Here is a 27,026-nt window from a genome sequence, read left to right on the forward strand (position 1 = left end):
AAGGGTGAGGGGCACGCCCCTTCCACCCTCCTCACCCCTCCTATTCCCCAAGAGGCCTCAGGCAGGGGGCATATACCTTTGGGTCCCAGCCAGCTGGAAAACTAAAGGACACTGCCCAAGAAGAGGGGCTTCCTGAGACCCCGGCCCTGACCAGTCCCCTCCCCTCCTCCCCCCTCCCCTCCCCCTCCTCCCTCCTCCCCCTCCCCTCCCCTCCCCTGCAGTCTCCCCCAGGGGCCCCACCCAATCCCCTGACCTGGCCCCTCAGGATGGGCCAGGTGCCCGCCCCACAGCCCCACCCTGCCCTGCCCACCACCCTCAGTTCCAGGGTCCCAGCAGGCCCAGTGGGCGGAATGTGCTCATGTCTCAGACTGCCAATGGCTTCCACTTCCCAGACAGGCCCAGACAGCCCCTGCCAGCAGCCGAGAGAGATTCCCCGAGAGCCCAGCAGCTGCTAAGCCACCAAAGCAAGGAGGACGCCCCCCCACCCATGCTCACATGCAGAGGGGCCACCCCGCCCCACACACCCACAAGCCCAACAGAGCCGGTCTGGCTTCCTGGACTGGCCGTGCCACTGCCATCCCTTGCACGCTTCAGCACCCTGGACCACCTCTGCAGAAAGCCCCCTGCCCAGCCCCTCTCCCTCCGATCTTGACCTTGTACCGCCCCAGGCTGAGACAGGGAGCTGGCCATAACAGGTGTGGCTCCCCGGAAAGTCTATGGGGCCCTCCCAGGGACCAGCCACAGGCAATGGGGACCCAGGGGCTGATTCTCAGGAACTTTCCCAACCTGATGGGCTGTCCCACCCCTCAGCCCTCAAGCCTCCCGTCTCCCTCCTTTGAGCCCCAGGCCCGGATGGGGTGGGCAGAACAGGTTGGAAGGGGTCAAGCAACCCCAAACCCTCAGCAGACTCTCCTTGTCCCCCCATCCCTCAGCCCACACTGCCCAAGCCAAAGACCAGACCGAACCACAGGAGGCATTGAACTTCAAGCAAAGCTTTAATTGCAGTCACTGGGGCAAACTCAGGAGGTCCCCTTGGTGAGGGGCTGTGGGAAGCAGATAAAGAAAGGCAACCGCTCTTGGGCGGTGGCCCAGACGGGCACTTGGGGCACGGCAGTAGTGTGCTGGGAGCTGCAGGCAATGGCTGCCCCTTGACCCTGGAGGCTGGGCTGTCGCAGGTAGACGGGGCCTCAGTGGGGGGAGCGATGGACCTGCTCGCGGGAGGGGACCACCTTGCCGTCCTGGACTTCCTCTATAATGGTACGCACCTGGCGGGTGGTCACCACGGCTACGGGCAGAGGAGGAGGGAGGCACAGGGAACCTCAGGCTGGAGGCCCTCCCCAAGCCTCCCACAAAGAAGGGTCCTCAGCCTCTCCCCACCCGCCCTGGGCAGGACAGGGCAGGCCCTTACCTTCCCGGGTGGGCGAGGAGTACTGGGTGGCCAGGCTGCAGGGAAAGGGGGACCTGTCAGCCCAGTGGTGTTGGTTGGGAGCCCAGCCCCCAGGGAGGAGGAGCAGCTGGGGAGGCCCCGGCCGAGGGGAGACAGGTCCCAGCAAATCGGACAGAAATCACAGCAGGGAGTATACGGCAAACAATGGCAACCACAGGGTCAAAGGGCACAGGCCCAGTGGGCAGAAGTGAGGAAAGGGGAAGGCCCAGAGGCACTTTGCGGCCACCCAGGGATTTACAAGGAGAAGCTGAGCAAGTGGTTTCTCCATATCCTGAAGGGCCCAACAAATAAACTTAATTAAAGCAGGAGAGACTGTGGCTAGACTATAGATAGACTTAGCCATCGTCATAGAGCAAAACGCTGGAATGTGTGACTAAGCATGGAGACTTCAGAACATCCTCGGCCCCTTTACACCAGGGCCCCATCACCCACCCAACTCCAAACCAGATCGCCACCCATCCCAGGCAATGGGATCACCAACCACGCAATCACTGGAACCAGAAAGCCAGGATCATTATTAACCACTTCATGTGCTAACGCAATCGTTCGTTGAGTCCCGCCTGCGAGCCACGCTCGCCCCCGCGTTCAGGCATCCAGTCCTGCTGTTTTTAGCTATAACACATCCTCTTGGTGCAACACCTCCCCTTCCCTGCCCTTCGCCCGCCTTATGGCAGGTCTTCTCTAGCCTGACGACCTTGCTCCAGCCTCCTGACTGGTCTCCCTGACCCCACCCTCACCCCTAGGATGCATTTCTCCCTCTGCAGCCAGAGTGAATGTTCTAAGATGTCTTGATGACCATGCTTCTCTCTGCGCAAAAGCCCCCGTGGCTCCCCACTGCCTACTCCATCAAGTGGGACTCCAACCAGTGTTCTCAGCTTCATCTCCTGCGAACCTCCACACCTCCTCCTGCCTCAGCGGGTGCTGGCCCTCCCTGGGTGAAGCCACCCAGACCACCGAGCAGGTGCAGGGCGCCCTCCACTCACTGGGCGTCCTGGCCCTCCAGCAGGCGGCGGTAGGTGGCGATCTCCTGCTCCAGCCGTGTCTTCACGTCCAGCAGCATCTTGTACTCCTTGTTCTGCCGCTCCATCTCGCAGCGGAGCTCGCTCAGCTGGGCCTCGATGCTGCTGCTAAGCCCCTGCAGCTGGGCCAGCTGGGCCCCGTAGCGCGCCTCGGTCTCTGCCAGGCTGCCCTCCAGCGATGCTTTCTGTGGGTCAAGGTGGAGGTGGCTGGGGAGACCGAGCCCCCAGAAGGGGGCCCCACGTGTGTGGGTTTGTGGGTGGCGCAGTAAGTGGGGCAGAGTGTGCAGTGGCAGGCGGGGCAGGCAGTCTCTGGTTCTCCGAGTGGGGGTCCAGGAGGCGGGGCCCGCTCGGAGTGACGGGTACAGGACAAGGAGGGGACAGAGGCCCTACGACGCCGAGCTGGGACTGCAGCTCGATCTCCAGGTTCTGCACAGTGCGGCGTGGCTCCGTGATCTCTGCCCAGCTGCTCGGCAGGACCTCGGTGTTGGTGGCCACCTCGCGGTTCAGCTCCTCCATCTGGAAGGCAGGACGGGCCCTAGGGGCTTGCGGAGGCTTGCAGAGGTGGGGCAGGGGCCTGACCTCCTAGACCTGCCGCTCCCCAGCCTCTGCAGGGCCCCAAGCCCGCCTGCACATCCTGGAACTTGTAGCATTCACCTTGCTCTGGGGTCGTTTGTCTCCTTACTGGACTGCAGGTACCACTCTAGGGCAGGCCCTGGGTTTTACTCTTTTTGTGCCTGTCACTGTCCGGGCACTGCAGCTGCTCCGTGCATGCTTCCTGGGGGCACGAGAGTCTGCATCCAAACACACACCTACCTACGAATGCCCGGGCTGGGAGAACCCTAGTGGGATCAGGAGACCTGGATCTGCTCCCCAGGCCACGGTGAGGGGTTGTGTGAGCGTAAGGCCTCTCTGAGCCTCACGATGTCCCCCTGAACGTGAGGGGTTGGTCCCCTGGTTTCCAAAGGTGCTTCCAGCTGGGAATCCACAGCCTGTGGATCTGTAAGTTTTCCGACATGTGCTCAGCACACGGCGTGTGCACGCACACGTGTGCACACCTGCTCACGCAGGCCACCCACCTTGCTGAAGAGCCAGTCCTCGGCGTCCGTGCGGTTCTTCGTGATCTTCTCGTATTGGTCGCGCATCTCATTCAGGATGCGGCCCAGGTCCACAGCGGGGGCGGCGTCCATCTCCACGTTGATCTCACCACCCACCTGGCCTCGCAGGGCATTCACTTCCTGGGCAGACAGCTAAGCAGGAGCTCACTCAGGGCCATCCTGGGAAGAGTCCCTGGGGCTGCCTTCTCTGTCTGGGGGAGATGGGTGCAGAGGACAGACAGACACAGACAGGCCAACAGCTCCTCACCCTGAAGGTGGAGGTGGATGTCATCACGTCTCAAACATGCAGGGCTGTGGATATCAACAATCTCCCCCAACACACACTCGCGGGGTGGGCTTTGCCCAGTCCCGGTGTGTGCTGGGCCAGGAGAGATGGCAACTCCCAGTCATGGTGGGGGATGAGCCAGGACAACCTCACTCCAGCCCTGACCACCCACCTCACCCCCCGTCACCAACCACGCAGCACGGGCATGGGGAAAGCAGCACCCTGTCGGTATTGGGGGAGTCAGACCTCACTAGGAAAGGTGAATCTGCTGGGGGATGCAATCCCTATAGCCAGCCTCAAAGCCAAGTAGAGACATTTTCTGGACTCCTGCTACTCGGGCATTAGGCTCCCTCAGCTCAGGCCAGCCCAGAAGTCGGATGGGAAGGAAGCCACAAGGTTCACTAGTCCCCCTGCAGGGTCTTGGATCCCTATCCTTGGGTTGAGCCTTGGGGTCCCTGGGAGATGGGAGAAGTGGCAGAGTGTTGTAGTCAGGCTTGGGTGTGGATACGGCTCAGGCAGACCTGAGGGAAGCCCCACCCCTGTACAGCCTTGGACAAATTCCTTAACCTCTCTGAGCCTCGGTTTCTTCACTCGTAAAGAGAAGAACTTGCTCCTTTCTCCCAGTGAGGCTGTCGGTATCAGCTGAGATATTTGCTGTGAAACACTCATAATGGGCTGGGCAGGTGTTTGTGGTTGTTACGACTATCACTATTACAATTAACTATAATAATTAGGCTGTGTGTTCTTAGACTGATTCACCCATTAGATACTTAACTGCCACCACACGGTAGGCAGTGCCTCGAGGGACAGAGAAGTATCTCTGGGGGGAAAGGGCCCTCCAGACCTCAACCAGGGCCCAATGAGAGTCTCCCAGGGTCAGAGCCAGGAACCCACCAGAGATGGGAACTGGATGGAGAGTGTGGCCCCGGCCCAGGAAGATGTGGGGGCCCCGGCCTTGCTTGTTCTCAGGCAAGTTTCTCCTGCATTCCCGAGCTGGCCTCACCTCCTCGTGGTTCTTCCGGAGGTAGGCCAGCTCCTGCTTGAGGTTCTCAATCTGCATCTCCAGGTCGGCTCTGGCCAGGGTCAGCTCGTCCAGCACCCTGCGGAGGCCGTTGATGTCGGCCTCCACGCTCATGCGCAGGTTCAGCTCCATCTCATACCTTAGCGGGGGAGCGGGGGAGGCAGGGAAGCCTGAGCCATGGAGTGCCATTAGGGCACCCTCGTACACAGAGAGCCAGACCCCCACCAGCCCCCTGAGCTGTCCCCAAGGCCCAGACTCACTTGGTACGGAAGTCATCGGCTGCCAGGCGGGCATTACCCATCTGCAGCACCAAGTTGGCATTGTAGATGGTGGCCGCCAGGATCTGAGGGACACAGTGGGCTTGGTGGGCAAGCGCCCTGGGCAGCCACAGGAAGACCTTGCAACACCCCTCCTGCAGCCCTTTGGAGAGCGGGCCAGAGTGAGGGAGATGAGGGTCCCTGTGGTCTCCTCCTCTGAGCACCCTGCTGGGGGGCTCACAAGGGGTGGGGGCATGATACCCAGGCACAGGTAACCATGGTGCCAGGAAAGAGACCCATATGCACCCCTCTCCCACCATGAGGGTCACTGCCCAAGCTGCCTGGACCTCACTCCATCTTTCCCCAATTAAATTCACCTCTAGGGCTTCCCTGGTGGCTCAGTGGTTAAGAATCCGCCTGCCAATGCAAGGGACACGGTTTCGAGCCCTGGTCCAGGAAGATCCCACATGCCACAGAGCAGCTAAGCCCGTGAGCCACAACTACTGAGCCTGCACTCTAGAGCCTGCAAGACACAACTACTGAGCCCACGTGCCACAATTACTGAAGCCCACGCGCCTAGAGCCTGTGCTCCGCAACAAGAGAAGCCACCACAATGAGAAGCCCGCGCACCGCAAAAGAGCAGCCCCAGCTCACCGCAACTAGAGAAAGCTGGCACACAGCAACGAAGACCCAACACAGCCAAAAAAATAAATAAATTAATTAAATTAAATTAAATAAATTCACCTGTAGGTTCAGTTGCCACCTCCTCCAGGAAGCCCTCTTTGATTCCCCGTCTGGATCTTTCTTCCCCATCATACCTCCCCTCGGCCCATCTCTCTTACACAGTACTTCTCCCAAGTGCAACATTTTTCTGTGACTTTTTTGTGTGTTTTTTTCTCTCCTCCACTGGACTCTGAGCTCCAGAGGAACAAGGCCCTGTCTCATGTCTGTCTCCTTCAATTTGGACTCCCCAGCCCTGAGTACAGTGCCTGGCCGAGAGTCAGCCCCCAGGAAACATTAGTTTAATTAAACGATTAATTAAATAATTGATAATATTATGGCTGGCCCCACGTCAAACCTAGGGCAAGGTTTTCTTTTCCCACAGGGTCATCTGGGAGGTTTAAAAGACAACAGGGAAGGGAGAGGCTCTGGAAGGAGCAGAGGGTTGGTTATTATTACTGCTGCTGTCGTTATTGTTGGGAGAAATACCTAAGAGAGGCTCTAGTCAAAGGCCATGGGGCTGGGGGGAGGGGGAGGCCCCTCCACACTGCCCAGAGGAAGCAGAGAGGAGGTCGCGGTGGAGGCGGCAGATGAGCTGAGCAGAATCTGGAGTTTTTTAAGGTTGAGGGCTGAAGTATAAAGCTGTAAGAGGGGGCAGCCCCAGTAAACTCATCCTGGGCCTCAGAGCCCGCTCGTGGCCCTAAGTTCTGAAAAGGCACCCTGAGTCAGGCTCCGTTTCCAGACTGAACCCAAGAGCCAGTCTGACTGAACCCGCCCCAGGGCCTCACTAGGCCCATCGGCAACCTGCAGACTAGGCCCCCATCCGCCTCCCTGCTTAGGAGGCTGACTGGGTCCAGCGAGGGGGCAGTGGTAAAAAACCGCCGAGGGGCAGTGACTCGGAGGCCTGGTGCGCAGTGCACTGGGGGATGGCGGTGAGGAGCTGGCCGACCCCGAAGCTCAGGAACACTGACTCGCCAGGGCTCCCCTGAGTTCCCTGCTGCCCAGATCAAGCCCAGTATCTGGTCTGGCACTCCCAGTAGCTCTGCTTCCAGTGGGCAATTGCAGGAGTTCCCTTCCGGGCCTGGGTCCCGGGCAGGAGCAGGCAAAGCCCCTCGCCGGGCAGCAGGCCTGGTTTTCCACCAGGAAACTGAGTGGGCTGACCCCGGGCCAGCCAGCCCCAAGTCCGGCTCTCCCGAGCCCAGCTTTTGCACTCTTTGACCTCTCTCCTGCCTCTGGAGGCTGCACCCCTGTAGGTCCCTCCAGGGGCAAGGTTGCGCAGAAGACCCAGGTGCTGTGTTTACAGAATGCCAAGGTCACGTTCACAGAGATCATAGCGTGTGTGTGTGTGTGTGTGTGTGTGTGTGTGTGTGTGTGTGTGTGTGTCTGTGTGTTGCCTCCTCCATCAGACTAAGTTAGAGAAATATCTCCCCTTGGAAGCTTCCAGTCTGAGTGGGAAGACACAGCTCCTTTCCTCAGGGACCACCCCCCAATCTGCATCTGCAAGCAGAGACAGCCTCTGCTTTTGGGGACCCCCAGAGTGACCATCATGGAAGGAGTGAGGAGGACCAACAATGAAAGTAGCTGTGAGAACATGTCAGACTCAGTGAAATCAGCCCAATGAACAGAGCATAGACTGAACCTCAAAGTGCAGAAGGGACCCCCAGATCCAAGGATAAAAGGCAAGTCCCGTGCATCCAGGAGGACTGCCTGGAGGAGGTGAGGCAGGCGGGGGGGTGGGGCAAACTCAAAGGGGAATGGGATAGTGAGAAGGAGACATTGAGCCTCATCTCCCAGCAGCCACACCAAACTCGTTCCCACACCTATGCCTTTGTCCACACTGATCTCTATACCTGAATGCCATCTGCTGCCCTCAGTCAAGGTTCTGAAGCCTTGCCTGCCCACTCCTCTATCACTCACCCCAAATACCCTCCCCCAGAAAGGAGGAACTCCAAACAGCCTCCCAACGTGGGATGTCCTCCAGGCCTGGGACCAGTGACTGGTATAGGGCTGGGTTCCAGAGCAAGTGAGAGAGTGAGTGAATGAACGAATGGGTGAGGGATGGAGACCTAGGCTGGAGGAGAAATGTTGGCAAAGGTCCAAAGTTGGGATGGTGTGAGTTAGAAGCAGGTACTAAGGACAGAGGGCAGGGAGCGCCCACCGTGCTCCACAGGTCCTCGATGGTCTTGACGTAGTGGCTGTAGTCGAGGGCGGGCCCGGAGCCCTGCTTCTTGTACCGGTCGTGGATCTTCACCTCCAGGTAGGCATTAGACTCCTCCAGAGCGCACACCTTGCCCAGGTAGGAGGCCAGGCGGTCGCTGAGGTTCTGCATGGTCTCCTTCTCGCTGCCCCCCGTGCCCACAGAGAAGCGGGACGAAGACACAGACATGTTGCCAGAGCTGCTGGCTCCCAGGAGGCTGGCGGGCCGGCAGGCACCCCCAACACGGATGGAAGACATCGAGAGAAACCCCCACCACCGGGCACACACAGGCCCTTGACGGAGCCAGAAGTGGAAAGCCGGTGGATGCTGGTGGTGGGGGCGGCCATGGTGTCCACAAGTCATGCGCAGGGTCTGGTTTGCACAGAGGCCCCAGGTAGCCCTTTATAGCCAGGCTAAAGGGCAGCTGGGCCCCTGGCTCTTTAAGTCAGAGCCAAAAGCCCAGCCTCTGTACCAGGCGCCCAGGGCTCAAGCTGGACGCACCGAGGGCATTCCGAGCCTGGCCTGAGCACAAGGGCTTCTTAGCAGCCCATTGTCTGTTAGAAACAAAGGTGGTACTGGAGCCGCAACCCCGGGGTAGGGGGATTCTCCACCCTCAGCCACAATTAGGTGGCTGAGCTCGTTCTTGGGGAGAGTCCGGAGAACCCAGCCCTGGGAGCCAGAAAGGGCCTGGAACAAGGCTCCACAGGCCCAGAGCCTGGGGCTGGTCTGGCCCCCCACCCAGCATTCTTGGGTCCCAGGGAGAGGGTGGAGAGATGCGGGGGACACCCTCCCCTACCGCGTACAATGTGGCCCTGAGGGAGCCCCCCAGGTCTCTTGGGATTATTCCAAGTCTGTGGGAGGAGACGTAGCCCCTGGCCTGGGGGCTGCCCTATCTGAGGGGAATAGTCACAGCCACTGACCTGAGGGAGCTTTGGATCCAAACCTTTCAGGAAGTCAGTTCAAGAGCCTCAGTTGCCTCATTTGCAAAATGGGGGTAATTCCTGCCTCCCAGGGTCTTTGAGGGAATCTGGAGAGATGGTTGACATCAGTCAAGCTGGGGCTGAGGGGGAGAAGGAAGCAGAGGGTTAGGGTGACCACTCCTCCTCACACACACACACACACACACACACACACACCCCGCAGTCCCTGAGGGAAGACACTCCCAAGGGGCCCTCAGAGGAGATGCTGAGCGCAGGAGAAGCAGGACCTGTGCAGCGGGTACCCCTCCACGGAGACGCGCCCTGGGGAAGTGTGGCCTCTGCGAGGACAAAGCACAATCCCACACCCTGTCGGCTGGCACCCGTCCATGCCCAGCCAGGAGATTACCAGCCTTAATTGCTTCCGTGCTAATGATTTATGTGCTGCCAGTACCCCAGCGTCTGCACCGGGCCTGTCTGAATGGGGAGCTTCCAGGGAACGGGAGGCCTTCGGGCCAGGCAGGGGCGGAGGGAGACTCGTGGGTGGCCTGGGCTCTCGGCCCACACACAGGGGGAAAGAAAGTGAGTGCCCTCACGCGCAAGGGTGTCTCCTTGCTTGGAGAGTGGGGGCTCCACGAGCTACTGTGAGAGAGGGGACAACCTGACTTTGTCCTGCTCCCACCCCGCCTGTAAAGTCTGGGGGTTCTCAGGGTTCCTGGGAGCACGGAGGGGGCTCAAGGTCAAGGCTAGGCAGCGAGGTCAGAACACCGGGGCTCTTCCATGAGGCCAGACACCAGGGAGGACTTCCTCCTACTCCGGGACAGTCTTGGGGAAGGGAACCAAGAGAACCTGGGGTCACCTGAATGGGTCAGAGGCCAGCCTTGCACCACCCACTCACCTTCACAGGGAATGACCTTCCCCCTTCCCACTGGAGCCAGTCTCCCAGGAAGCCCCCTCCCCCAGAAGCTGACTGATCTCCTCCCTCCAGACAGGCCTCACTCAGTCCAGAGAAGTGAATGTGGAGCAGAGCCAGGGGCCTGGGGAGGGGGCCAGGCCACAGGGCACCACTCACCCTCTGCCTCTCTCAGAGCCTGCATCCCAGCCCACAGCCCACCTCCAAAGCCCTCAGACCTTAGGCTTGAGGCCCAGTTTGAAGGGGCAGAGAGTTTACTAACCTTCCTCTCTCCCTCCAAAATCACCAAGGTCCCACCATCCCCCCGTCACTTCCATCTGCCACCCCCCGATGTCAGGCTGTGTGTCAAGGTCTGGGCCTCGGTAGCTCCACACCATTGATCCCCCAGACCCTTTGCCTCCGGCCTTTGGAGACTCTGCCACCTCTGAAGCCCCTGCAGCACCTCGGCCCAGAGAGGCCTCACCTGCTGCTGAAGGGCAGGCCTGGCTCAACCCCTCTCCCCAGGTGAAAGGACAGGGTCAGGGCCAGGAAGGCCTCCCTGGCCCTCTGGAAAGCGTGGCCACCCTTGGCGGGCCTAAGAAGAGCCCGGACACTCCTCCCGCACCGCTCAGAACAGCCCTGGCCAGGTCCTGCCAACGACGCCACGCGGACACCGAGGCCCAGGGTGCCGCAGCGGCAGGGCAGCCGGGCGCTGGCAGCCGAGCCCGGCCTGACGCGGGGCCCCAGCAGCGCCCACTCCCCCTGCCAGGGGAGGAAGGCCTGGCGGGAGCCAGTCGGAGGGCTATGCCAAGGCCCTCTCGCCTGTGAATTCTCCTGCCCGGGCCTGTCCTCCACCCCCGGCAGCCAGAGGGGCAGCGCCAGGCCCACAGCCCTCACGGGTGTCAGCAGCTCGGCCCACAAGGAGGAGGAGAGGAAAAGGAGGCGATCCAGCCCCACAGCCTGCCGGGGGTCCAGCACGGGGGGCAGGGGACAGGAGGAGGAGGCCCCAGGGAGACGGCTGGGACAACTCCCGGCATCCCCCAGTGAGTGTCCCCAGCCAGCCCCAGCCTTGCCCAGCCCCACAGGCCCTGGATCTCCTCGCTAGAGGCTGCTGGACGGCCGGCGTGCTCTCGGGTTGACTAGGACAGACCCTGTCTCAGATTTGAGCAGGACTATAGGGTGTGGGGGGAGAGTCCCCAGGACCGTACCCACCCTACGAGGTTGATGGAAGGCGCAAGGTGCAGGGTGGCCTGGGGGCCCCCGTATACACTTGATGTTCGATAGATGCGTATCGATGTTGACAAAGGTCTCGCCGCATCGGCCCAGTCGACCTTGGCTCCTACACAGGCCCCCCCCCCCCCCCGAGCATTAACTGTCACCTTCCTAGGACAGTGCCCACCCCCACCCAGAACCCAGGGCACGGCAGGTATGCAGCAGGTGCTCTGTAAGTGTTCACTGCGTCCTTAGGAGCAGGGAGCCTGGGCCATGACTGGGGCGGAGACAGGGGCCCAGGAAGGGAGTACATGGCTACCTCTACCCTCCCCCCAAGGGAAAGGGTCCCTATCAGGTGAGGTCAGGAAAGTGAGAGGCCCGGATGTGGGGGTGGGCTCCCAGCTGGGACCTTGGCTTTGCTGGTGAGGAGAGGACCCCAAACCCTTCAGGGGCCCCAGAGACTGGACCCCACCCCCAGACCCTGCCACTAGGGCCTGTCAGCTCCTTTCCTCACAGACACATAGTCCCTCTCACCTGCAGGCACCTTGCCCAGGATAGGTCACCAAGCTCACGGGTGCTCCTCCCTTTACCTCAGCCCTGAAGCCTCCTCACCCCTTGCCAAAGGCACCCTCACCCCGCCACACCTGCCCTCAGGTGGAACCCTCTTCCTCTATTCGGTTTCCTCAGCCTCTGTCCTGAGGCCCCAGGGCCGCCCCGCCCAGATCCACCCACTAATGATTTACGGCTGACTCCACAGAAGGCCCCACCCTCCGCCTCGGGGCGGGGCGGGGCTTGCGGGAGGCGGGGAGCGGTCCTGGCGGCCACCTCCCAGGAGGCACGATTCAGAGTCAGAGGCGGGACGTCCTGCAGTGCCCCCTGAACTCCTGGGGTCCCCAGCCGCTCCCTTCCCCACACAAGCACACGCGGCCACCTCCCAGTAGCTGGCTTCCAGGAAACATGTGCCTGGGGTGGACCCAAGACGGGATTCGGCCCCCGGGGAAAGCCCGCCCCCCTGGACAGAGCCACATCAGATGTCCAGGGCCCCGCCCCAGAAAGGGCCCCCATGGGACCCAGGACAGGAGGAGAGGGCAAGGGAGGGCCTAGAACCAGCAGGAACGTGTGAGGAGGAGGTCTGGGAAGGGGAGCCCAGGCCTTCCAGCGAGGGAGGGAACCCTTGCTTCTTCCCAAGGCTAGAAGACTCCAGCTTAACAGGACCAGCTGCTCCCCTCTGCCCCTCCCTCCCTTCCCCCTTCCTTGGCCTCAGGGAGTTATGGGGGAGGAAGAGAGAGCAGGTGGGCCCCCTTTCGGACCTGGGGCTCACCCCCTCTCCTTTGCCCTGCAGGCTGATGGGGCACTGAGGGCCTGGGGGAACCGAGTCAGAAACCCCATTCTCCCAGGCCCCTGGGCCCTGCCCCGCCTGCCCACTCTGCTGTTCGCCCTCCATGCCCTGCGAGGTTGGTTGCTCTCCATTAATTCACCCTCATTTGTCCCTGTTCTTCGATGCTCTTGAGTGATTTCCTCCAGGGGCATGTGTGGCCCGGGCTCCCGGAGGGAGAGGCTTTGTCTCTCCCCTCAGAGTGGAGGCTTCCTAGGATAGAAGCTGTATCTCCCCACTCAGACTGGGAGCTCGCTGGGGGTGGAGGCCGTGTCTCCCCCGTGTGAGTCTGGGGATGCTCTGAGCATGGCCTGCCTCCTTCCTTCACCTGACAGCGCCGGCAGGAAGGGGCGCTCTTGGCTTTTTGACAGCCCAGCCCACCACAGGATGGGATCGTTCTGTGCCCGACCAACAGGGGAGCACGCCTGTGCAAAGGCCTGGGCTCCATGGAATAGTCCGCCCCACCCCGGGCCCCCCACCTGCTCCCCCCCATTAAACCCGGCCTCATCCCTGAAGCTGCCCCAACCTGGCAGTTTCACAGCCCCCTTGTCCCTGCCTCTGCCTCAGAACCCGGGCCCTGGGCCTTGTTAACATTTCAGGTGTGATACACTTTCTCCAGCAAGGTTTTGTGGGGGAGGAACCACAGCCCCTGATCTTCACGACCCCCGTCGTGAAGCATGTTATCTGTGATCACGACTCCGCACCTCATGAAAAGAGCTCAGAAGGCCGAGTGCAAGAGCCTGGGTCAATGTGGACCCTGCCGTGGACAAGTCATAGCCCTTCTCTTAGCCACATCTGCAAAATGAGGCTACCCGGCTTCCATGACAAACTCTTTGTGGGACTTACGTGAGAGAGCTTGTTACAGCAGCTGGCCCCAGTCCTTGTGTACACTAGAGATTCGGGGGAAGGGTCAATGACTCTAATGCTGGCTAGGAGAAGGCCCCCGGGGGTGAGATGGAACCCTTCCCTCCCCGTGCTGGGCAGACTCAGGTCCTTATCCCCTTATATGGCAAAAGGGACTTTGCAGGTGTGACTAAGTCGAGGGCTTTGCAATGGGGAGATTATTCTGGATTATCTGGTTGAGCCCAATATGACCACAAGGGTCCTTAAACGAGGGAGGCAACAGGGTCAGAGTCAGAGAAGGAGATGTGGCAACAGAAGCAGAGGTCAGAGGGATGTAGCCATGAGCCAGGGAAGCGGACTCTAGAAACAGGAAAAGACAAGGAACGGTTCTCCCCTAGAGCCTCCAGAAGGGGCTCAGCCCTGCTGACACATTGACTTTAGCCTCCGAAGACGCATTTCAGACCTCGGACCTCCAGAGCTGTAACGTAATAAGCGTGTGTTGCTTTAAGGCCCTAAAGTTGTCATTTGTTCCAAGAGCAATAGGAAATTGATACACTCCCCCAGCCCATTCTAGCACCCGTGAGTGCTAGCCACTCTCACTTGTGTTAGAATTATTTGGATCTCCTTCCCTTCTAGAAAGACAATCCTTGACAGCCAAAAGATGGCTTTCTGTTAATCTCTGGACCCACTCTAAGGTCTAACTCGGTGCTTTGTGCACAGGAAGTGCCCGATCAATGCGGGCTGGATAAATGCAGGCAGTAAGAGCCCAATGCCGGGCTTCGCTCAGCACCCATTCATCGCATTCATGGTGTGGCCCTCACGGGGCTGGGTGCCCGAGAACTCAGCACTGAGTCAGCGAGTCCTGCCCTCAATGAGTGCAGGCAGGTGAGCGAGAGACAGACAGATGCACAGTCCGTCCAAGCACCGTGTTACTGTGTGGTGATGAAAGTGTGTGTGTACAAGCACCTGGGAGGAGCGGGAAGGAGCGACTCATTCAGACCAGGCTGCTGAGGGCAGTTTCATAGGGAGGGACCAGAAAGCTGGGTTTCGAAGCCAGGGCAGGGCTTTGCCAGGCAGAGAAGACGAGGTGCGAATTCATCCAGGCAGAAGTGGGGACGTGCCCAGTGTGTTTGGGGGCCATCAGGAGACTTGCAGCTGGATCACAATTTCAGGAGGAGCAAGAGGAAAGCAGATCTCGAAGGAAACCCCTTTGTTCAGCTACTATTAATTGAGCACCTACTGTGTACTGGGCACTGCCCTAGCCTCTGGGGATATGGTGATGAACACAAAAGAAACCATTTTTGCTTTTATGGAGCAGATATTCTAGGGGGTAAGATGGACAGTAATCAATCCAGAGAATGAGACATTCTTCAGGGAAACATGAAAGGGAATGTGAGTGCTTCTGGGGCGGCGCAGGAAGGCCTCTTCTAAGTGACATTTAAGGGGAAAACTGAATTAAGGAAGGAGCGAGCAGGTGCAGGGAAGGGCATTCCAGGCCAAAGTAGGAACTAGTGCAAAGGCCTTGGAGCTGAACCAAGACACTCCTTTTCAGGGAACTAGAAGAAGGACCAGTATGGCTGGGGTGGGGTGAGCAGAGGAGAAAGTGGGGCTACGTAAGCTCAGAAAGGGGCAGGGCAACGTTACAGAGTAGTGGTTCTAAGCCCTGATGCACAGAGCTGGGCCCGGGTGGTGCTAACGAGAGCCAAGGCTGAAAACCATGCTGCAGAGCCTGGGAGACCAGGGGAAGGCACGTACATCCACGTCAAGAAGTTTTTGTTTGTTGGACTGCAGACTTCCCAGAGCCCTTAACAAGCTAATGTGCACTGTGACTGTACGAGGAGAAGACAGAGCGCTAAGCGTTTCCCAAACTTAATCACCCACGGATCCACTTTCAGGGGGTGCATGTGGAGCTACTGTTCCTTGGAACCCATTTTGGGAATCTAATGGCCAATTCATAGTGCATATTAGTGGGAGAAATGGCTAGAATGAAAGTTGGAAAGAGAGACCTCCATGAAAAGTGTGCTGCAGAGTTCGGACTTTATTCTATAGCAATACAGTCATCCAAGCATTGCTGTACTGTTTTGTTTTTAGTTTGTCTGTTTAGAGATTTTAATTATACAAAGAGAGATGACTGATCTCTTCAATGTCTCGGTTTCCCAGTTAATAATATCTCTTGGAGAGCCACCTCACCCTCTTTTTTTTTTAATTTATTTAATGTATTTAAATTATTTTTTATTTCTGGCTGCGTTGGGTCTTCGTTGCCGCGCGGGCATTCTCTAGTTGTGGTGAGCGGAGGCTACTCTTCGTTGCGGTGCACGGGCTTCTCATGGCAGTAGCTTCTCTTGTTGCAGAGCACAGACTCTAGGCACGCGGGCTTCAGTAGTTGTGGCACATGGGCTCAGTAGTTGTGGCTCGCGGGCTCTAGAGCGCAGACTCAGTAGTTGTGGCGCACGGGCTTAGTTGCTCCGCGGCATGTGGGATCTTCCCAGATCAGGGCTCAAACCTGTGTCCCCTGCATTGACAGGCGGATTCTTAACCACTGCACCACCAGGAAAGTCCCTCACTCTCTTTAATTTAATCCATCGTGACCGTGAGCTGTAATTCACTCACTCCTGTCCCCCTCAAAACGGTGTCCAGCTTTTTTTGCTTTTTACAAACAATGGTGTAATAAACCTCCCTGAACATAAGCCTGGTGAACTTTTACAAATATATCCTTAGGGGAAATTTTAGCCGTGGGATTCCTGGGTGAAAGGGGAGATCCATTTTCTCTTTTGATAGCTCTTGCCAAATTTTCATTCAGAGTGAATTGAAATTATATCTTTGCTTTAAAATACTCTAATCTCCCCCACAAAAGATGGTGGAGGGGAGAGAAGAAACAAGAATGGCCCCATGTTGACGGGACACAGAGAACAGACTGGTGATTGCCAAGAGGGAGGGGGTTGGGGGAGGGGTGGAGTGGGAGTGTGGGGTTAGCAGATGTCAGCTATTATATACAGAATGGATAAACACCAAGGTCCTACTGTAGAGCGCACGGAACTATGTTCAATATCCTGTGATGAACCATAATGGAAAAGAATATTTAAAAAGGAATATATATATGTATAACTGAATCACTTTGCTGCACAGCAGAAATTAACACAACATTGTAAATCAACTATACTTTAATGAAAAAAATATTGAGGGGCTTCCCTGGTGGCGCAGTGGTTGAGAATCTGCCTGCCAATGCAGGGGACACGGGTTCGAGCCCTGGTCTGGGAAGATCCCACATGCCGCGGAGCAACTGGGCCCGTGAGCCACAACTACTGAGCCTGCGCGTCTGGAGCCTGTGCTCCGCAACGGGAGAGGCCGCGACAGTGAGAGGCCCGCGCACCGCGATGAAGAGTGGCCCCCGCTCGCCGCAACTAGAGAAAGCCCTCGCACAGAAACGAAGATTCAACACAGCTAAAAATAAATAAATAAATAAATAAATAATTTTTTTAAAAAAAAATATATATATATATTGAAAAGAGAAAAAAAGGAATGTCAGCATGTTGACAATTATTGAAACTGAGTGATGGGCATATGGGAGTTTGTTCTGCCATTCTCTCTACTTTTGTGTATATTTGAAATTGCCACAGTTTTAAAAAAAGGTCACAGGCAGCCCCAGGGCCCTGTACCAGTCTTGGATCTTCACCTCTAAGTTTTCCTGAAAAGTTCTACAAATTTTCGTTCCCACCCACTATGAATGAGAATAACTCCTCCCTCCACCCACCATACCCGTCAGCACTGGGTCTCACCAAGCTTTGAAGTTTGTTGTTGTTTTCCAATTTCTGTCTTTTTGATCGTTGAAAAAGGCCTCTCTATTGCTTCAGTTTCCATTTCTTTATTCATGAGTAAGACTGACTATCCTTCCCTAAATTTTTTGTCCCTTCTTGTTTGGTTGGTTTTTTTAATTTAATTTTTATTTTATATTGGAGTAGAGTTGATTTACAATGTTGTGTTAGTTTCAGGTGTAAAGTGATTCAGTTATACATAAACATATATCCATTCTTTTTCAGATTCTTCTCCCATATAGGTATTATAGAATATTGAGTAGAGTTCCCTGTGCTTACTACTTACAGTAGTAAGTCCTTGTTGATTATCTACTTTATATATAGAAGTGTGTATCTGTTAACCCCAACTCTAGATTGTCCCTCCCCCCTACATTTCCCCTTTGGTAACCATAAGTGTGTTTTCAAACTCTGTTTCTGTTTTCTAAATAAGTTCATTTGTATCATTTTTTTTAATATGGAATGCTTCACGAATTTGGGTGTCATCCTTGCCCAGGGGCCATGCTAATCTTCTATTGTTCCAGTTGTAGTACGTGTGCTGCCAAAGCCAGCACCCTTCTTGTTTTTTATGAACCAGCTGTTCCTAGTCTACACCTTTTTTTTTTTTTTTCTGTGGGATCTTGTCCCTCCTGACGTGTGTGAGCTTTTGGTCAACGTGAGAAGGAGGCCTTTCCCACATGGGTTGCAATGTCTTTTCCCAGCTGACCACTGGTCTTCCAACTTTGTTTACAGTGTTTTTTTCCCCAAACAAAACGATTTCCCTTAGGTCACATTTGCTAATTTTTTCTTTTATGCCTCTGGGCATAAAAGAAGCGCTCACTTTGGTGGCGATGTGAAAGCCAGAAGGGGGCCAAGGGCCAGCCCCGGAGCTAAAGGGATGGTCTGGGAGAGAGATGATGAGGGCAAGGATGGGACACAGTGGCCGACAGGGAGATGGACCTAAGCGGGGGAGGCGTCAGGATGAGTCTGCATTTTCAGGGTTGAGCAGGTGGGCAGGTAATATGCCACTGACTGGGTCCGAGAAGCCAGAGAGAAAAGCAGGGTTCAGAGGAAGAAATCAATTCACTGACCTCAAAGCACGTACCATCCTGTGTGGTCACACCTATTTCCTGTCTCCTCCTCCACTCAGGCAGGGACCCTGCCTCCTTTCTGTCCCCAGGAACAGACATAGCAAATGGTGCTTGATAACTGCAGAAATGTATGAATATGTGAATGACCTGAGTTCGAGGTGCCTCTGCCTGGGTGGAGATGCCAGGGTGTGGAAGGAGGCACTCACAACTGAAGGGACTTTCTCCTCCATAATCCCCCAACACCACCACCAAGGGACTGATGGGGCTGCCACCTCGTCTGAGCCAGCTGGACTTGGCTGGGTCCACCAACCGGCCACGTGGAAGCCTGTCACGCTTTGTGGCAGAAGACAAAGGGCTGCATTCGGTCCTGAAAACTCTAGCATCCACGGGCTTTGTGGTTGTGGCAGCTGGGGAAGCCTCCTGGGCGCCAGGCGAGGAAGTCCTCCACCTAGTGGCCAGCGAGGGAAGCGGGGAGACTCCCGAGGCAGAGCCCTGGGACTAGTTCCCTGGGGAACGTTCTAGAAAAGCTGGCTGGCCTCGAGGAAGGCTTCCAGGGCAGGTTAGGAGAGCCAGTCGCGTTTCTGGGTTGATTTCAAGGTCGCCACCTGGAGACAGGGGGTGCAAACACTGACCGGACAGCATCTGACCAGGGAGCAGAGGAAAGGGAGAAGGAGGACACTGGTGGGGCTCCCACCTCACGTGGTCGTCTCTTCTCACCCTTCTGCTCCGTAGCCCGCAAGGGGGAAGCCAGAATGCTTCCATCAGGACTGCAGGCCCGGGCGCTTTCCAAGAATGATCTAATCCTAGTTAAACCCCGGGCTCAAGACCGCGCCAACTGGAGCCTCAAATCTGTAGCGGGAGCGCCCTCTGCTGGCCGCCCTGGGTCGCGCGCCTCTGCCAAGCAGTCCCGGGAGGTGGCACCTGCGACTAGCGTAGGGACCACGGGACTCAAGACATCTTCCACCTGCGCTTCACACCGGCGCCTTCTCCAAGGGCCTGGCTCCTCCTCACCGTCTTCAGCTCCTCTCCCTGTAGTCCCGTGACCCCCGTAGCACCAGGGGCCCCGGCTGGGCCATTGCGTCCATTCCAGGCCAATGGACATGAAATTCCTTGTTGAAGCTGGCCTGTGTATTGCATTATGCCTCTCCTCCCCTCGTTCTCCATCTCCAAAAAACCTTTCCCTGCCTCTGGCACAAAGCCCTCCTCCCGCAACCCCGTGCTTAGACCTTTCTATTAAATGGCTCACCCCAAAGGTACTTCTTACCGAGACTCCCCCAGCCCTGAGTGGGAGGGTCCCCGAGGACCCCCTTCATGTGGACCACCCCCTTCCTGCCTCCAGCCCCCTGGGGCAGCAGCTGCTGTGGGCTGGCTCCTGCTGGAGCGCCCCACGCAGAGTACGGCACCTGCTCCCTTCACAATAGATGGATCACGTCTGCGTGCAAAGCTCTGTGAGTGCCTGGTGTGCGCATGTGTCTGGGCGTGCCTTGCGCGTGCGTGCACAGCGAGTACGTGCACCTCTGTGGGGTCTGCAGAGTGACCTGGCTGGGGCTCCTACCCCGGGCGGCGGCGGCGCGGAGAGGGAGGAAGCCAGCGTCCCGCGCCCCCAGGAGGCAGCACTGAGCCGCCCTGGCCTCGCCGGCAGCTTAACAGGCAGAAAGAGCCCTGTGTCTCACCCACGGGGCCTGGAGAGAAGTGCTTCAGGTCTGCAAAGAGAGCAAGGGAATAACAGCCCAAAATCCCCATTGCGGGTCGTGGTGAGATGGGAGAGGGTGCTGTCAACGTTTCTAAGATCGGGTGGTGGGTTCACAGGTGTTTGTTGTCTTAATTCTTAAATCCTACCCATATTTTGTAGATATTATTTTGAATCCATTTGGTGGTACTTTTTTTCTTTCTAGTAAAGGTTGACCTCAGCTCTCTCTAGAACAGGGAAAGACCCCTTGCCCCTCTGAGTCAACTTCTGGGGCAAACATGAGCCTGGCAGCTCCTAGGGTCTCCCCAGACTCCTGGAGGGCTCCCTGGGGTTGACCTCCACCCTGGGGAAGGGGAGACGGAGCTTCTCCCACGGCCCTGGGTCCCCTGCCACCACCCCCCAGGATTAGCCACACCTTTACACGCAGCTTACACGCACATTCGCACGCCCATGGCCCCACGCTCACAGACTGACATATGCACACACTCCCATTCACACTCTCCCACTCATACAACTTCATACCACACACTCACACGCATTCGTAGACTCTTACGCTCTCAGGCACATTCACATACACACACTCAGGCTCCCACCTTCACACACTCGCCCACAGCTTTCACATAGTCACACTCACACGTTCATAATCACAGATGCACACGAACTCACACACTCATAGATCCATACACACTCGCACAGAGTATATACACATTCACAGACACTCACAATCAGCTCTCACACACATTCACGCAGACTCACACCCATTCACACTCACAGACTTGCACACCCACACGCCCATGCACACTCACCTGTATCCACACCCTCACACATGCATACAGACGTGCACAGCCTCGCACTGATTCACATTCACAGACTCACACTTTCACACACTCATGGGCACTTTCACACTCGTGCACACACACTCACACAGCCTCTCCCGGCTCGTCCTTTACCCGCCCACTCACACAAAGCAGCCATTACCATGCACACTGGCCCATTAACCTTGAGTCCTCCCTGTGGGGGGGTGGGGAGCTTCCACCCACCTTGCTCTCAGAGAGATTTCTGGAATCTGCCCAGGAGGCCCCAATCCCAAGGTAGAGGGGTGATTTTCCTCGGACTGGAGGCAGCAGAATCAGGGCCGGGATCACGTGACAGCCCTTTACAAGTCTGCAGGCCTCAGAGGAATTCCCCAAGCTGCCTGCACCCATTCACTAGTTCATTCTCTCACTCCCCGACCTCCATGAGGGAGAGCCCGGAGACGTGGCAGGGGACACACGTGACAGTGGGCCCTGGTCTTAGGGGGCTCTGTCCCCGGGGGAGGCACCAGACGTCACAAGCTGGTTGAGCAGGTGGGGCCGTGGGAGCACCTAAGAGGGACCCCCGATGCAGCCCAAGAGGCAGGACAGCTGGGGCAGGTGTCTGAGCAGGGACCTGTATACATAAGGGTCACAGGTAGACACTAGCCTTCCTGGCAGGAGATTGGCGTGTGCAAAAGCCGGGAGGCCCCAGGGCCTGGCACCCTCAGGGAAGTGAGACGCCTCGGATGGGGGGCGTTGGCTGGGGAGGCTGAGATGGGAGCTGGGCCTGGAGAGGCGGCCAGGGGCCCGCAGTGGAAGGCCCTGTATGCTCTGCTAAGGAGCACAGCCTCTCTCTTGAAGGCCACAGGGTTCCCTGATCAACCGTGAAGGACAGGCGAGGACAAAGCCTCTCTGCAGAGGCCAACAGTGTGTCCAGAACCTCTGGGAATGGCAGGTGCCCTCAGCCCCTATCCCAGGAGGAGAGTTAGCCCAGAAACCCCATCCACTGGTTCAGGGAGCACCCCACAGGTGAGCTGCGCGCTTCCCTAACGAATCAGAGCACGACCCCAGTGAGTGACAGAGTCTGTCTGTGCAGAGGGTCAGAAACAAACGTGCAAACCAAAACCCTGGGAATCTTCAGGAAGAGTGGCCAGCTTCTCCCAAGCAGCCTGGCCCGGCTGAGCCACTGGCTCTAGCCCAGCAAGGAGTGAGGGGGTGTGGGGATGCCCCACAGGAGGGAGCAGGGGCTGGGGAGGCCAGCGGAGCAGAGCTGGGGACAGCATGGGGGAGGCACAGGGTCCTGGCTCCCCAGCCAGCGCCCATTCCTGTATGAGGAAGGGTGGAGCTGCTCCAGCCTACACGTTCCAGCTGCTGCCGCACCCTTCCAGCCTGTTCTCACCTGTTCCCACGGTTTCCCAGCCTGCCCCAGGCCCAGTTCTCAGTGCTAACTCCCAGAATCCTTCAGGGTTCAGAATCCAGCTAGAGAGACCCTGGTCTGAATGTCCAGAAATCCACCTCCACTGGGACAACTGCCTCCCCCCAACACAAACGTGTGCGCACACACACAGACACACATGCACACACACACTGAACCACCCTTAGCCCAAGGACACCGGGACACAGAGCTGGCTTTCAGGGGCCGAGGCACTTCCTTACACTGCAAACAGCACCACTCCCGGGGCCAAGTGCTGCTCTAGAGGGTCCGCAGGAACAGGGTCACGCAGAACGCCAGCTCTAGGGCTCAGCCGTCGGAAGCCGGGGAGGGGGGAGCCTGAGGGGTGCTCAGTGATGGGCTAGATGGGGTAGAGGCTGTGCCCACCTGCTCCCCCCTCCCCTGGCCCAGGCCCCCTGGTCGCCCGGCACTCAGCCTGCTGCCTCTCCAAGTGACATGCTGAGTTGACATTTCAGCTTGTCCCCTGCCCCTCCTCCGACAGCCCCGGTGTCACCCTTCCCGACCTTCTGTGCAGGACAGTATTCCCACGCCCACTCTGGGCTCGGGGCCAGGGCCCGTTGGTTGCCACCAAGGCCTGGGAAGTGGTTTCTGCAGCCCAAGCAGCCCTGGGCCTGCCCAGGAAACAGCCCGGCCCTGCCTGCTGCAGAGACGTGACGGAGGCGACCAGCCCAGGCCCCGCGGGCTGAACTCAGAACTGCTGAGGCCGTAGAACTGGGTGACTCGGGAAGGCAAGTGGCGTCTGGCAGCCATTCGCTGGAGTGAATGAAATGCCAGCTCTACCAGCAGCCCTCAGAGGAAGTGGGGAACCGTGGACAGGGTCCCCAGAGCCCAGATTTGAGGTTACCTCCCCTACCCCCGGGCAGGGGCCTGGCCTGACCCACAGAGGCTGGTGGGGACACCGCAGAGCTGGGGTGGAGGGTCCCCCGTGGGGAAGGGGTGGTGGCCCAGCACAGCCCATCTCAGGTCTCAGTCTCAAGGTCACAGTCCGCCCACCAAGAGCCCAGGGGCCTCACATTCCCCCCCGACCCCAGCCTGCACCCCACCCAGCAGGTAGGTAGGGGGGTCTGTCCTCCTTTGACAGGAGAGGAAACTGAGGCCCGGAGAAAGGAGGTGGACTGTGGCAACGTTTCACAAAGGAGAGGAGGGGACTGGCCTTGACCAACCCCTGCGTGGATCCCTAGCAGACCCCTGCCCTGCAGAGAGCCCGGCGGGCACGCGGAGGAAGCAGGGAGGGGCAAGCTGTAGGCAGCCCCCAGAGCTGGAGCCCCGTGGACACAGGGCCCCCCTCAGAGCCTCCGCCCCGGCACCGCACCTGGCACCCAGGGTTCCAAGCTGCTGAGGACAAAGGCCTCCCTGAGAGACTGGGCGCTACAAACAGGATGAGCCCCCTGCTGCTCCCTGGCCTTGGAGGGGCCCTCGTCACCCCCCAGCTGTCGGAACACGCTTCGCCCTTCCACCAGCACTGGCTGAGCCATGAGCGGGACCAAGGCCCAAACCGCAGGTGGGCGGCATAAGCCTCAGCGTCCAGGTCTCCAAGCGCAGAGGCAAAAGGGGGGCCTGAGGAGGGGCTGAGCAGTGGGCACCCCAATGCCCGGGCCATGGTGGGGGGCTGGGGCTCCAGCAGGATCCCCCCCCCCCGCAGGTATGTGCAAGGCAAGCAGACACCCCGGTCCAGGCGGGGTCCCTACAAGGCCAAGGTCATGGTGCTGAGCTGCCTCTGGGGCAGGCGGGGGCCTGGGCAGGGCCCAGGACTCATAGCTTGGCCAAGCCCAGACGCACCCAGCTTGTGAGGAATGTGGACCCCGCCTGGGCTGGCCCTGGGAAAGCTGCCACCCCCGTGGCTCCTGCCCGGCCCTGACTCAGCCTGGGTGGGCCGTGGGTGTGGAAGATGCAGCCTCAGCAGGATCCAGTCTCCCCAGCCCCACCCTCCCCTCTGGCCCACCGGGGACTGAAGCAGGGTACAGGGCCTGACAGAGGGGCCGAGAACTGGAACGGCACACACGGGGTCTCAGGACTTGGGAGACAGCCGGGACACAGATCTGACTTGCCCTTCCCTGCACTGCCCAGGGCATGCCTGCATCAGATTCCCCCAAACATCAGAGAGCAAGGCATTCTAAACACAGTGGTCTGGCCCCTAGGACCCGAGCCCTCTAGCACGGGCATCTCACATCCCTGAGTCTCAGTTTCCTCATCCATAAAGGGGGGCCAGTGATGGTTCCTCTCCACAGAGCCAGGCAGAGGTGGTGGGAGAAGTTTCTGCTTAACCTGCAAACATTGGACCAGCAGTTTCAATTGATCACAGCTCTGACCAGGCCTGGTAACTTGGGGAAGGGCCCATCAGCTCTGGGGTGGTACCCCCAACCCAGGGAAGAGAAGCAGAAAGACCCTCGGGTTCCATCACTCCCTAAGTGGCAGAGGCATTCACCAGGGAGGCCCGGTGAGCCCTGTGCCCCACAGCTGGGTGACTCCATCTGTCCTCTGTCTCTGTCGCCCATATGGATGTTCCCGAACTCCCCAGGACAGAGGCTGGGACTCCCCACTGAGACCCGGAGCTCCCAAGGTCTGGGGCCATGTTCCTCCCTGACGGGGGCTCCCCAGGGACAGACACCCCATCTGCCTGTATCGCCCCACAATCCCAAGCCCTGGGCCACAGAAACCAAAGGCCAGTGAAGGTCAGAAAAACTGTCCTTCCCCTCTCCAGCGCCATCCCAGCTTCCCCAGGCCCTGACCCCCTCTGCTCACCCACCCAAGCAGCCCCAAACGTGGGGCTGGACCGGCCTCCCAGTGCCCCTGCCCCAACCTGGGGGCTGGTGAATGTCCCATCCCTCCACTGCTGCCCCCCAGCCAGAACAGAAGGACCCTCTCATACCCTCCCTCCCTGAGCCCTTCCCACAGCCCAGCTGGCCCAGGAGGACTCTCTTGCTTAGATCCACACTTCCCCCTGTGATGTACCTGGCCCGTCTCTGCCTTCCACACACTACCAAGTCTGAAGGGCTGAGGTTGGGGCCACACCACCCAAGGCTGCTGGGACAACAGCCCTGGCTCCCCTGAGCTTGAGAAGGGAGGGAAGGGTCTCTAGGCCCAGAGACCCTGCTGCCCTCTCCCCCCACCCTGCCTGCCTCCCCCCTCCCCCAGCCAGGCTTCTCCCTGACCAGGCACAAAGGCCCAGGTTCGGGTGTGACCTTGGCAGGGCAACGAGTCTGTATTGTTGGGTGTTGTGCCTCCATTACCAAGGAGAGAGGCTGGGGCTGGCTCCCTGCCATGTTTGGGCCCCAGGCTGAATGCATGGGTGGGGAGGGAAGGCAGAGGATTTGGGGTGTGAGCTCAGTGCCCGCTCCCAGGGCCTGCGGGCAGGGAGGGCCGCCTGGGATTCTAAGCCACCTGGGCTGATTCAGACTTGCTCCCACCCTACCTTTCTGCCAGCTCTGGGAGGCACCAGGCCAGGTGGAACCGGGCGAGGGAAGGGCTGGCTCCCCTGCTGCTCAGATGGGGGCAGGGGGCCCCACACAGCAGGCACTGCCATGTCCCGACCCCCAGAACTGACTTTGCACCGCCCAGGACTCAGGCCACCTGGGAGAGGGTCCAAGGACTCCAGGTCAAGTCACCACCCCTCTTCGACCTCAGTTTCCCCATTTGTAAAGTGTCAGGAGCTGGCCTGGGCGGTCCCTGAGAAGCCTCCCTAGTTCTGTTTGCCCACCATGAGCTGGGCCGGCTTGAGCCGGGAGGCGGAGGGGATCGCGGCCGGCTGGATTTCTGCAGGCCGCTGCCCATCCTGGGGCTGGCACACCTGAGTGCCAACGGGTGGCTGAGGGCAGGAGCCCAGGGCTGTGGCCAGGAATGGTGTCAGAGGAGAGGGGGCCTCCCTGTCCCTCGCCCGACGGCTAGGGCTACCCTTTCTCCCTCTCCCAGCAATGACCAGGCAACAGCTGAAAGAACCTTGGCCTGACCTCCGGTGACGCCTCACCAGCTCCCAGCCCCTCAGACAAAAGGCAGCTTCAATTGTTAGAACATGCGTTGAGGCCTGACTGTGTGTCTGACTCTGTGCTCAAGGCTGGGAGGCCGGACCGAGGCCCCATCCCAGTGCCAGGGACACAGCCATGGTGCAGGAGGCCACAGGCACCACGGAGCAGCCCATGGGGACAGAGCAGGGCAGGCCTGGGGGAGGGGGAGGGGGAGCTGAGGCAGAGGAAGGAGGGGAAGGGGCTTAGGGAGGCAGACAGTCAGCCTCACCGCAAAGAACACGATGAGCATGGGCATTTGGGGCTGGGACGGTGGAGGTGAGGCCAAGACATCAGCAGGCAGTCGGGGAGCTGGTCTCCAAGGGCCTTGTGACCAGGCTGAGACACTGAGAATGGGGGTCATCGCAGGGGGAGGGGAAGGACCTGGCCCCAGGAGGTGGGAACCCACCTCCCCACAAGCAGACACCATCTCTGGGCCCTGACCGAGGCTCTAGACACCACGCGGAAATGCCGAAACCTAGGTCTTTGCTTTGGATAAACACATGAGCTAAGGCCCATCTAACCCAGACCCGCCCTCCAAAGCCTTAATTTGGCAAAACAGAGAGAAAAGAGGCTCGTTCGTGCAAGTGCGCCAGCTGCTGGACCACTGGGCTGCTGGAGGTGGGGCAACCACGGGGCTGACGTGGCTGGAAGCAGAGGGTCCTGGGCAGGGACGGCCCCAGGCTGGAAGGGGAGCCAGCGACTACACTCAAATGCCCGCGGGGCTGGGCCCCCAGGGGTGGACAGTGCAGGGGGCTGGGCCCCCAGGGGTGGACAGTGCAGGGGGCTGGGCCCCCAGGGGTGGACAGTGCAGGGGGCTGGGCCCCCAGGGGTGGACAGTGCAGGGGGCTGGGCCCCCAGGGAATGGAGACCCCCGGGAGCAGCCGTCCCCGTTTGCTGCTGGCAGAGAGGATCCCAAAGAGGCCAGACCT

The 27,026-nt window shown here is 58.9% G+C and overlaps 1 protein-coding gene and 1 non-coding gene across 2 annotated transcripts; both read right to left on the reverse strand.

The window, feature by feature from the left end:
• Nucleotides 1-974: 974 nt before the first annotated feature.
• Nucleotides 975-9,006, reverse strand: LOC137211808 (keratin, type I cytoskeletal 42-like). Its single transcript, XM_067714461.1, is given in 9 exon segments — nucleotides 975-1,285; nucleotides 1,409-1,443; nucleotides 2,431-2,651; nucleotides 2,857-2,982; nucleotides 3,543-3,701; nucleotides 4,850-5,006; nucleotides 5,128-5,210; nucleotides 8,003-8,314; nucleotides 8,317-9,006. Coding segments are annotated over 9 exon segments (1,263 nt in total). The 5' UTR covers nucleotides 8,389-9,006; the 3' UTR covers nucleotides 975-1,187.
• Nucleotides 9,007-17,540: 8,534 nt separating this feature from the next.
• Nucleotides 17,541-17,643, reverse strand: LOC137213708 (U6 spliceosomal RNA). Its single transcript, XR_010938331.1, has one exon. It is a non-coding gene; the product is annotated as a U6 spliceosomal RNA (small nuclear RNA).
• Nucleotides 17,644-27,026: the final 9,383 nt, after the last annotated feature.

This window comes from Pseudorca crassidens, chromosome 19 (genome assembly GCF_039906515.1).
Source record: "Pseudorca crassidens isolate mPseCra1 chromosome 19, mPseCra1.hap1, whole genome shotgun sequence".
Lineage (NCBI taxonomy): Eukaryota > Metazoa > Chordata > Mammalia > Artiodactyla > Delphinidae > Pseudorca > Pseudorca crassidens.